The sequence below is a fragment of the Geotrypetes seraphini genome, chromosome 4 (genome assembly GCF_902459505.1).
Source record: "Geotrypetes seraphini chromosome 4, aGeoSer1.1, whole genome shotgun sequence".
NCBI classification, from domain to species: domain Eukaryota; kingdom Metazoa; phylum Chordata; class Amphibia; order Gymnophiona; family Dermophiidae; genus Geotrypetes; species Geotrypetes seraphini.
This window is the reverse complement of record NC_047087.1, coordinates 101616901-101629588: the sequence shown is the minus strand read 5'-3', so window position 1 is coordinate 101629588 and position 12688 is coordinate 101616901. Positions and strand designations below refer to the sequence as shown.

The following is a 12688-nucleotide window of genomic DNA, read 5'->3' as shown; positions in this document are numbered from 1 at the left end:
TCGGGCCAGGAGGGAGACCAAGCCCTCCTGGCCCAGGCGACCCCCCCTACCCCCACCCCCCACTTCATTATGGGCAGGAGGGATCCCAGGCCCTCCTGCCCTCGATGAACCACCCTCCCCCCAATGTCCGCCCCCCCCCAGCCGACCCGCGACCCCCCCCCGGATGACCCCCCCGACCCCCCACCCCCACCCCCCTTCCCCGTACCTTTTCATCATTGGCTGGACAGACGGGTGCCAAACCTGTCCGTCCGACATGCAGGCCACCGAAGAATGGGGCCGGATTGGCCCAGCGGTACCAAAGCCCCGCCTACTGGTGGGGCCTAAGGCGCCTGGGCCAATCAGAATAGGCCCAGGAGCCTTAGGCCCCTCCTGTGGGCGGGGCCTTAGGCACATGACCCAGGTGGGCGTTTAGGCAGTTGAAGGCCATAATCAAAACATGAACGTTTGTTTTGGTTATGGACACTTTCCCTGCTTCTGGGTTGAACGTTTAGGGACTTAGGCCAAAAGGGGACTTAGACGCTTTTTTTGATTATGCCCCTCCACGGGTACACAGGACCCAGTGCAAGGGGTGAAGGTAATATGAAAGCTAAGCAATACTGATCACAGTGCAATCACATTTGTCATGACTTGTAGCTGTGCATGACTTGTAGCACTTAGGGGTCTTTTTACTAAGGTGTTCTAATAGCACATGCTAATGGATTAGTGTGCATTAAGTGCCATATAATAATAATAATAATAATAATAATTTTATTTCTTATATACCGCTATATCATAAGTTCGAAGCAGTTTACAACAAGATTCATGCAGTGAGAGTATGCGATGATTACACCAAGAGACATAAATTTACAACAAGATACATAAATTCAGAGTGGTTTACAACAAGATACATAAGTTCAGAGAAGTTTGCAAGAAGATACATGCAATGAGAATACGAGAAGTTAGAACAAGCAACAAATGATTACAACAGGATACAGAAGAACAGAGCGGTTTACAACAGGATACATTAGATCAGGACAGTTTACAAGAAGATGCATGCAATGGGGGTATGAGGGGTAATGGGAAGAGAAAGCACTTTCAGGGGTAAAAATTGTCAATGGAAGAGAATTCAATTGTGTTAAATAGTCACGTCTTCAGTGATTTTCTGAAGTCAGCGTAAGACGCGGCCTCGAGTATGGGTTTTACAAGCCATGTGTTCAGTTTGGCTGCCTGGAATGATAGCATTCTGTCAAGGAACTTCTTGTAGTGACATGATTTCAGAGATGGGTAATTAAAGAGAATTATTCTGCGAGAGTTCTTACTGGGGTAGTTAAGGAAAAATTGGGAGGCGAGGTAAGTTGGTAGCATCCCAAAGACCGCTTTGTAGCTGAAGCAGGCAAGCTTGAATAGTATTCTGGATTCTACCGGCAACCAGTGGAGTATTTGGAAGTATAGGGTGATGTGTTCCCATTTTTTTAATCCAAAGATGAGTCGGACTGCAGTATTTTGGATTAATCTTAGCTTGTGGCGTGTCTTCTTATAAGCTCCCAGATATATAATGTTGCAGTAGTCCAGCGTGCTCAAGATGGATGATTGTACAAGTAATCAAAAAGATGATTCGTCAAAGAATTTTTTGATGGTGCGGAGCTTCCATAGGGCTGAGATACTTTTTTTGAACATTAGATCTGTATGCTTTTCCAGGGTTAGGTGTCTGTCAAGGGTAACTCCTAGTATTTTTATAGTTTGGTCAATTTCGTAATCTCGGCCGTTCACATGAATCGTGTTGTCTTTTATCTTTTCATTGGGAGAAGCCAGGAAAAATTTAGTTTTTTCTGTGTTCAGTTTTAGTTTGAAGACCTTCATCCAAAGCTCAATCTGATTTAGGGTATTGGATAGGAGATTAATGAAGTCTGGTGATAGGCCGGATAGTGGTAGCACAACAGTAATATCGTCAGCGTAGATATGGAAGTTAAGATTTAGGCTTTGTAGCAGGTGTCCCAATGAGATGAGGTAGATGTTGAATAGAGTCGGAGATAACAGAGAGCCCTGGGGTAGTCCGCAGTTGTTATTCCAGCTGAAGGAGAGTTTGTCTTCTTTGAATACCTGATAGGATCTGAGTTCGAGGAATCCCTGGAACCAGTTGTAAGTGTTTCCTGTGATGCCTAATGATTCAAGACAGTTCAACAGGATGGTGTGGTCAACTAGGTCGAAGGCACAGCTTAGGTCCAGTTGGAGAATCATAGCACTGGAGCCTTGACTGAGAAGGGAATGTAGATGGTTTAGGAGAGAGGCCATTATAGTTTTGGTGCTGAAGCCGGATCTGACACTAGATTGGTTATTGTGCAGTAGTTTGAATTTGTCTAGATAGGTATTTAGTTCAGCATTTACCAGGCCTTCCATTAATTTGGCAGCCAGAGGGATGTTTGCGACAGGTTTGAAATTGGAAATGTTGTTGGGTGTTTCTTTTTTGTTCTTTTTTATAGGGGTTATGACAATTTGATCCAAGTCTTCTGGGAACTTGCCAGAGGATAGTTGTAGGTTTATCCAGTTTAGTAGTTTGGCTTTGAAATTGATAGGGGCTGATTTCATCACATTAGGGGGGCAAGGGTCCAATCTGCAGTATGATTTGGCGTATTTGTTGTAGAACTTGCTGAATGTTTGCCAATCAGTCTCCTTGATGTTGGACCAACTCATGTCGGCTTTAGATGCATCTGGGTCCTGGTGGATGATGTAGTTCCAGTGGGAGTCTTGAGTGCTTGGAAGAGCATGTCTTGATTTTATTATTTTTGAGTTGAAAAAATCGGCTAGGTCGTCTGCTGTAACTGTAGATTCTTCTACCGGGTTTGTGTAAAGGAGTGTATCGTACAGGTCATTGACTAGTTTAAACAGTTTGCTGCTGTTTAAGGAGGTGTTACCTATGATGTGGGCATAGAAGGGTTTTTTTCTTCTCTTTGGTTATGTTTTTATAGTTATTTAGCATTTGGCTCCAGGCGTCTCTAGACTCTGGGGTTCCTGATTTTGACCATTTCCTTTCTAATCTTCTTAACTCTCTCTTTATCTCGAGGAGCTCTCAGTCAAACCAGCCAATTAGGTTTGTAGGTCTAGCCTTCTTTTTTTCAGCGGGGCCATTTCGTTTAGGATTTGGGTGCTGGTGGAGATCCAGAAGTTCATGAAGGTTGTGGATAATATCGTAGTGAGACCAGAATTCTACGGGGCTGATCTTGCCTCTGCTTGTTTGAAATTGTGTGGATTTGTTCTTGGCTTTCATTGTGGTGGTTTCCGTACCCATTCCAGTTCGAAGTTACATATTTTGTGGTCTGACCATAGTGAATCAGACCAGGTTTCTGATATCCATCGGATTGTGGGATTTGTTGCGTTTATTGAGGTCAGCGATACTAAGTCTAGTTGGTGGCCTTTTTTGTGAGTAGAAACCGGAGGAGAGTGAGGGAATCCCAGTGAAGCTAGAAAGGACCAGAATCCGGTGGTCTCTGGCAGATCTGAATTCTCTAGGTGCAGGTTTAAATTTCCGCATAAGAGATTGTAAGGCCCTGTTAGAGAATTGGTTAACAGGAACTCTTGAAATTCTTCTTTGGCTGAGGACCATTTTTTTGGAGGAATATATGCTAGAGTGATTATTAGGGAGTCTGCTAGTAGTTTTGAATGTAGCTTTAGAGATAGGATTTCCAAGGTGGAGGAGTATTTAGAGCTTAGCATGGTGCAGTTTAAGTTGATGTTATAGATTACTGCCAGTCCACCACCCCTGCCTCTTTCTCTTGCTAAGGATAGAATTTTGAAATTAGGGGGGAGGCATTCTTGGATGATAATGTCATCATCCGAGAGTAACCAGGTCTCCGTTAGTAGGACGAAGTCAGGATTGATGTCGGCTAGCCAGTCGTAAATTAATTGGGATTTGTTCCTCATAGATCTTATATTTAGGTAGGATCCTCTGAGATTAGAGTAGCAAAGAGGGATTTTGGGGAAGAGATGGGAAGAAGCTAAGTTTTTTAGAACTCGGGCTTTTTTGATGTGTGGTCTGGAAGGTCTGTAGAATGTTGTCAGAACTGGGATCTCTGAAAGGGTGGAAACTCGGTCATCAAGGGTTACCTTGATTTGTGTTAGTGGAGGTTTGGGCTTGAAGTTATGTATAGAAGAGTAGTAGATGGGGGGTGGGATTAAGTAAGGGAGGACGGTAGCCTTGCTTCTTAAACCAAGTAGGTATAAGGCGAGAAGTAGTATGCTCAAGCACAACATTTAGCACACCAAGGATGTTAACTACATTAGGAATTTACCATTTTAGTTCTGACAGCCCTTGATTGCAGAATGCTGCCACCAGCTGGTGAACTTAACATCTATAAGGAAGAAGTATTTTTACAAGATGAAATAAAATTACAGATGTACAAAGAACAATGGTTCATGTAAAGAATCCTTGTTTGTCATGCTAATGATATAGTAAATCTGGTTTTGGATTTCTCATCTTTCTAATCTGAACTCAAGGTGAGTGCTACCAAGCACAGTAGGTATTTCCCTGTTTCAGAGAGCTTTTGCACAAGAAAAGTACTTGAAGAAAATGCAGGTGCAATTTTGTTATGTTTAACCATGGTAGTTTTCTAAAGGAAAGTACACACTTATTTTTTGTTTTAAGAATTAATACTAAGTCCATAGGTAACACTTACCTATAGACTTTGCCCTTGTGAAAGTACTCTTAAAAATTGTCCTTATTTGAATATGAATTAACTGCCCATTTCATTGATGACAGATTTTTAAAAAATGTAATCTGCTTTTTTGAAGATTTGAAATCTGAAGGCCCAAAGTTATTGATAAGGCAAAGTTATCCTATGAAGGTGAAAAACTCACAAATCAGCAAATCTGTGAAGAACCCTGTTGTGGTAGAGGTATCAAGGATAATTACCAAATATGGGACTGTAGTCAAATATATGACAGATGGATCTACACAGGTAATGGACTATATTGGAGATTATGTTCTGCTGAGGGAAAGAATAAAATGTAGACTAAGGCACTGTTTTCAATTCAGTTTGAATGAAAAGTACAGCTAATACAAGTGTGCTTCAACAGGGAGAAATTATCTCACTGTATTAATTACATTCATTCAGTTTGATATTCATTAACAGTTTATGGTACCTCAGCGGGCCACCACCTACTCGATTACTCTCATAGTACGTGGCTTTATGCTCACCCTCCTCATTGGGACCAATATTTTTTAATTTTTATGCTTATTTGCAATATTATAAGTGCGTTATTCACTACTAAAGGTACTTAGCTTTAAGCTGTTGGCTTGTTTAGCAAGACGCTGTATATGGGAGTTTTTGTAACAGCTGTTACAAAAACTCCCATATACAGCGTCTTGCTAAACAAGCCAACAGCTTAAAGCTAAGTACCTTTAGTAGTGAATAACGCACTTATAATATTGCAAATAAGCATAAAAATTAAAAAATATTGGTCCCAATGAGGAGGGTGAGCATAAAGCCACGTACTATGAGAGTAATCGAGTAGGTGGTGGCCCGCTGAGGTACCATAAACTGTTAATGAATATCAAACTGAATGAATGTAATTAATACAGTGAGGGAAAGAATAAAACATATAAGTGCTATTACATATTTTTATATAAGTTTTACCACTTTGCTGTTAGCTGAGAATTTTTAAAAGATTTTATTTGCTCTCTGTTTAGAAATGACTATGTAGCACAAAGATACCAATATTCACTTGGCCATTTGCAGGTAAAGTTAACCAGACAACTTTGTCCAGTTAACATCATAATATTTAACCTAAGTAAATATGGGCTGAATATCTAGTCTAAAGTTAACCAAAGTAATCCGGTTCACATTAGACCTACTGTTTGATTGCCCAGGTAATTTTGATTAGCTAGGGCTGAATATCCTTGCTGACCAGCCAAAGTTTAACAATGATCCGTGAATGTACCTCCCACTCCCTACCCCTTCCCCCAGTATCCTGTGCCATCTTTTTTCTCTAGCTAAATAGTTTTTCATAGACCACCATTTGCTTGGACAAAATTCCAATTTGGAGAGCAATAATGTAGAATTTTTATGTAGATAAATGTGTTCTTACTTTGCATAAAAACTTGAGTTATGTTGAGGGAAGAAAAGTATTTGCAGAGATTTAATTATGGGGCTTTTTTACTATGCTGCATTAGGCACTAATGCATGCCTAACACAGCTTAAAACGTTGTACTGTTGTGACATGCTTAGGCATCCTGAAATAACTGTCATGCACTAATGTGGGCACTAAATATATATCTGTATTTTTTGGAGGGGCATGTCAGGACAGAGAGTGGACATTCTTATATGAGCTCAAAGTGAGAAGTGGTTAAGCCTCCATTCCTTGCGTGTTCCAAGGAATGGAGGCTTAACCGCAGAGCTCCTCAAAGCCAGGCAACGAATTGAAAGATAACAGTGATTTTGCTTCGCTCACCAGACTTAAAAATAACAAAAAACAGCATCGGAAATGGCTGCTACAAGGCAGGGGAAATCGGAGAAGCCCTGCACATCCGGTGTATCAGCAAAAAGATCAAAAGTCACTACGGTATCACCATCGAGTGTGCCAATCCCACTGGAAACTGAGGAATTTTCTGACAAAGCGGATATTATGGCAGAACTGTTTAAAATTAAACTAATGCTGACTGACAATGCAAGTAAAATATCTGAAGTCAAAGAGGAAGTACTCAGTCTAAAGCAAGAGATCCAGACTGTCAGGCAAAGGATGTCAGTGGTTGAAGAGAGAGTCGAGCAGCTGGAAGCTATCACACAAAACTGTGAAGAGGAAAGGAAAGATGTAGTGAGTTTAAAAAATCAACTGGTGGACTTGGAAAATCGGGGAAAGAGAAAGAACATAAGAGTGCTTGGTTTAGCTGAAAATCTAGAAGGGGGAGACGCTATACAGTTTCTAGAGAACCTTTTACCTAAGCTGTTACAGTTAAATTCTAAGTGGCCGTTAGAAATAGAACGTGCACACAGAATCCCTTCAAAAAGACCAGTAAACCAGGCTGGCCCTAGACCCTTGATTTTTAAAGTTTTAAGGTATCAGCAAGCTTTGGAAATCTTAAAGGTGGCAAAAGCAAATAAAAACTTGAATTATAAGGGGTCTAAATTGATGTTGGTCCCAGACTTTGCTAAATACACTGCAAATATAAGGAAACAGTTTCTCACGTTCAGGCAGCAATTAAAAGAAAAAGGCTACATGTATGGCTTATACTATCCATCGACAATGAGAGTGTCTAATGGGAATAAGTCCATGTATTTTCAAGATCCTGCAAAACTTAAAGAATTTCTAGCACAAGTGGAACCAGGTCTACATGAAAAGAAACAGAGAAAATAGGAAAGATTCATCTGAAGAAAGAAGAAATAAAAATGGGATATAAAATGAACAAGAAGAAGATGGATAAGAAGAAAGAAGAGGACAATGACTAATGATTGAACAGAATATTTTTAATGCATTTGAAAGTTTTTGTTTATTATATAATTATAATATATTGAATGCTATGAAATAATTTTAATCTATTAAGAAATCAATTTATTTATGGCAGTTATTACATTCATATTTATTTATGCTAATATTAATTGAGAAGAATGATAAGAATTTAAAGGATATAAAGATAGGGGAATGGATATTTAAGTGGGGGATAATTAATAAAGAAGAAATTAATTTTAGACTATTTATTAATTGATATGGAAATTTCTACTCTATTCAAATGCTTATTCATATTGAATTTATTATGAATGATGATATGTGAGAATGTTTAAATTGATTGTATTAATACTATTATTAACTTAGATAAATTGTATGAATGGGTATATATAATTTAAACAATGAATATTTATATACATGGAATTATAGCTAAAATTGATTTGTTAAAAGTATATTGAAGGGGATAATATATTATTTTAAATTGAGGATATGTTTATAATTTTATGACTTAATTACATATTGATCTTATTATAATTATAAATTCACGTAGATATTAATTGAAATGAATTACAAAAATTATTAAATAAAGGGCTAAATATATAGAATTGGTACCTTTAAAGATGGGATAATTAATTAATGAGCAGGTAAGGAAATATGGTAATCTAATTAAAATATATGACTATTATTACTATATTTAATAGATAATTATATTGAATTTCATATAAATACTTTTATATAAGAATATGGAAATGAATATTAAATGAATGAGTATATATAGATAAGTAATTAAAGATTTATATATAAGGGGGGAAAATATTGTTGAATTTTTGGGATATATTAAGTAATATGGAAAGATATTAGTTGCCTGGGGGAGGGGATTTAGGTTTTGCTTACCAATGTGTATTCCAGGTCAGACAATGATTATGGGAGGGAGGGGAGGGAAAATAGAGGGAGGGAGAGGGGATCAGAGGACTAATATATTTATGAGAAATGAAAATGGAAGTACAGTAAAATTTGAATTGTCTTTATATAATTTTATCTTTTGGGGGGGGGAAGGGTTGGGGGAATTGGGAAAAGGAGATATATATAATAAATGTGCTGAGATCTGGTCATGTATATTATCATAGAATATTGGTTAAAATTTGATTATAAAATAAATGGATATAAAAATGTATTCTATTAATGTCAATGGTTTAAATCATCCTACCGTGTTTCCCCGATGATAAGGCAGGGCCATCAAATAAGACAGCCCCCCCTTTTTAGAAAAAATTGTAAAATAAGGCACCCCCCCCCCGCAAATAAGCCACCCACCGATACCTGTGCTTACCCGAACCGGGTGGTACGGTGGGTGACTCCATGTGGTCCCTCCGTCTACCGCGGGGGTCGGCAACCCGCGGCTCCAGAGCCGCATGTGGCTCTTTTCCACCTTTGCCGTGGCTCCGGTAGTGTGTCACGCAGGAATGAAACTTACAAGTCCGGCGTCGCGGCGGGAAATAGCCATGCTGAGCAGTGAGCTCAGCACGTACACAGATGAAAGCCTTGCTTGCTGATTGGTCCGGCGGCCGTGCCGCCGGACCAATCAGCAAGCAAGGCTTTCATCTGTGTAGTGCTGAGCTCACTGCTCAGCATGGCTATTTCCCGCCGCGACGCCGGACTTGTAAGTTGCATGCCTGAAAAAGAAATCATCCTGGCCGGGGTCGATGTCATGCTCCGGAGATCTACAGCCTTCCTATCTCCCTCTCCCTTCTACCTGCTTCCGGCCACATCACCTGCTCCGCGGCTCTCTTCGGCAACTCAGCAGCAGCGATCGACACAAGCTTCTGACGTCGGGGCCTACCCTCTGCGAGTCCCGCTTGTTTCAACTTCCTTTTTCCACAAAGGCGGGACTCGTAGAGGGAAGGCCTCGATGTCGGCAGCTTGTCTTGATCACCGCTGCTGACGAGTTGCTGAAGAGAGCCGCGGAGCAGGGGGATGTTGCCAGGTGCAGGTAGAAGGGAGAGGGCCAGATGCAGGACTCGTGGGTGAGGGAGGAGAAGAGAGAGGGGAGGGAAACAAAAGGAAATATTTCATACTGGGCTGGGCCGGAGTGGAGGGAGGGTGGAAAGACATTGAAAGGGTAAATAAGGCATCCCCCCGAAAATAAGCCCTAGAGCATATTTTGGCCTTCCAAAAAAAATAAGACAGTGTCTTACCATCGGGGAAACACGGTATCAGGAAGAAGAAAGTGTTATCGTTCCTTAAGAATCAAAATGCGGACATTTATTTCATTCAAGAGACGCATCTCTCTGAAATTGAATCTAAAAAGTTATCTGGGGGTTGGATTTCTAAATGTTTATTTGCACCGGCTATAGGGAAAAAAGCTGGGGTGGCTGTTCTGATAAATAAGAAATGTAATGCAGATTTTAAATTAATAAATTATGACCCTTTAGGTATATGGGTGCATATCAAAATGGTTCTGAGAAATACAACCCTGGATTTATTCAATTTATATGCTCCTAATTCGAATCAAATGGAGTTTTTCAAACAAGTTCAACAATTACTGTTACCACTGGCTGCTTCTAATTTAATAGTAGCAGGGGATTTCAATGCTGTAATGGATCCGATTTTGGATAAGAGACCAAGTAGAATTATGAAATCGTTAGGTTTAGATAATTTGATTCAATCTTGTGATTTAGTTGATATATGGCGTATTCTTCATTTTAATGATCAGGAATTTTCTTTTTGTTCTCAGGTCCACAAATCCTTTTCACGAATTGATTATATATTTGTTTCCAATAACATAGCGCAGCGTGTATTAAAAGCAGTTATTGATCCCATTATAATTTCAGATCATGCTGGTGTGTGGATTGACCTTCAGAATTATGATACTGAACACTTTAATTCAATTTGGAGATTTAATAATGCTTTACTAGCGGATTCGAACTTCCTGGAAGATCTTAAATTAAAAATGCAAGAATTTTTTCAAATTAATAATTCGGATAATATTAATGCTGAGATCTTGTGGGATGCTTTTAAAGCAACAATGAGAGGAAATATTATTTCATATTCAGCATTTATTAAAAAACAACTTAAAAAACAATTTGTTGATATGGAAAAACAAATTAAATTATTAGAAAATAAATTAATTGAGAAATGGGAAAATAATACACTACAAGAGTTATTAAAAGTAAAAGTTAAATATAATGAGATTTCTTCTCAATTGGTGAGGAAAGATATATTCTATAGACAAGTTCAATTCTATGGTAATTCAAATAAAGCTGGAAGATTATTAGCAAATTTTCTTAAAGCAAAGAAAAGAAAATCTAAGATTATTGCAATTAAAGATATACAAGGTAATACACACACTAATACTTTTTCAGGGGTCATTTTATAAAAAATTAAACAATCTTCTTACAAAATTTGTTTGGTTTGGGAAGACCCAGAATTGCTTTAGTATCATTACAAAGACCAATTGTGGAGGGAGGGGTAAATTTTCCAAATTTTTATAGGTACCATCAAGCCTATATTCTAAGACAGGGTATGTATTGGATCCTCCCAGATCTCATGGAGAATGTACCAGATTGGTTATATTTAGAATGGCGGCTCCTGTTCCCATTACATTTAGAACATTTAATTAGTATAACAATGCCTAGAAGATACAAAGATAACAGAATTTTATTAGATACTTGGAAAACATTAAGATATATCAGTAATCTATTACCAGAACCAATAGCTAAATCACTAAATCAATCTATTTGGGTAAACTCCAGGATCAAGATTGGCGGATTTAAGATCGTCTGGAAACAATGGATAATTGCAGGTATACGGACATTGAATGATGTCATTTCAGAAGGATCAATGCTTAGTTTTTCACAATTGCAAAATAAATTCGGTTTAAATAAAACACAATATTTTAAATGGATGCAATTGAAGCAGGCCATTCAGGCAGGGTTCCCTGATTGGAAAGATCTTAATACTCAATATAGTCTGCAGGTTTTATGTTTCCAGGCGGATATTTTGGGTCACCAAGCCGCAAAATGGTATAAATTGTTATATGGATTTTTAAATAAAAAAAAGAAAACTGGACTTAGGGATATTTGGAGTATTGAGATTGGACAGACAATTTCTGCTTCTCAATGGCCACGATTTTGGTCCTGGAGATTAAGGTCTACAAGGTCAGCATCTATGAATCAAATATGGATGTTCTTGTTACATAGAGTGTTATGGACCCCTACGCGCCTGCAAAAGATAGATAGTACTAGATCCAATAGATGCTGGCATTGTAGAATAGAAGTAGGGACGTTAGATCATTTAATTTTTTTCTGTTCCTGTGTAAAATGCCTTTTGGAATTTAATTTGGCCCCAAATTAATAAGTTATTAGAAAATCATGTAGGACTCTCATATGACACCATACTATTTGGCACTGCATTGAGAACTCAGAGTCCGATCTCAGCAAATAATAATAAGCTGCTATTAATATTGACAGGAGTCGCCATGCAACAAATAACTCAAAATTGGAAGGACTATACCAAATTAAATTATACATTCAGGTGGAACTCTGTCTGTCATATATACAAAATGGAAAAAGTAATAGCGTTACAACAAGGGAATCTTCATAATTTTAAGAAAATATGGCAACCATTGACTAATTATTCTACTGATCAGATTTCTTAGCACATTGGTAGTAGATATATAGGATTGGGGAGGGATTTGTATAATTTTTGGAAATAAGAATTGAAAAAAGGGGAGGGATTTATTATTTATGATATGATGTATTGATTGTAATTATAAATGTTATGTAATAATTATATTATATGTGAATTAATTGCTGTAAGAATGGAAAATTAATAAATTAAAAAAAAACAAAACAAAGTGAGAAGTGGTAAGAGCTCACGTGATAATTTTTTAATGACTGCGCACTAATGGCAACATTAGCACATGGCCATGATACAAAAATAGAAAATCTGTCATTATATAGCTGCAGTAAACATGGCCTTAGCACATGGGTAAAAACCTGTGCAAGAACGCATGTGATGGGATATTCCTTCTGTCACTGGAATCCTCAGACTTGAGAAGGATCTATACTGGGAAACTACTATCAAAAGACAGCATGGGTTTAGCCCCAGGAAGAGACACCATTGAAGCTCATTTGCACATGAATTTGCAAACAGAGAAGATACCTCTTTGAAGGCACGATCATGGCCCCAGGAAAGAGGAGAGAACCCCCTCACCTGTGGAATAAATCTGATCTAAAGAAAGAAAAAACAAGACCTTCCAAACTTTTACTAAAAG

At 38.4% G+C, this 12688-nt stretch overlaps 1 protein-coding gene across 2 annotated transcripts in view; it reads left to right on the top strand.

Moving 5' to 3' along the window:
* The window catches only part of SPAG17 (sperm associated antigen 17), a 742651-nt gene that overhangs the window by 433288 nt on the left and 296675 nt on the right, over window positions 1-12688 (top strand). For both annotated transcript variants that reach the window (XM_033941513.1, XM_033941512.1), the window contains exon 26: window positions 4765-4931. In XM_033941513.1, the coding sequence (XP_033797404.1) occupies window positions 4765-4931 (167 nt within the window). The remainder of the gene's footprint in view (window positions 1-4764; window positions 4932-12688) is intronic.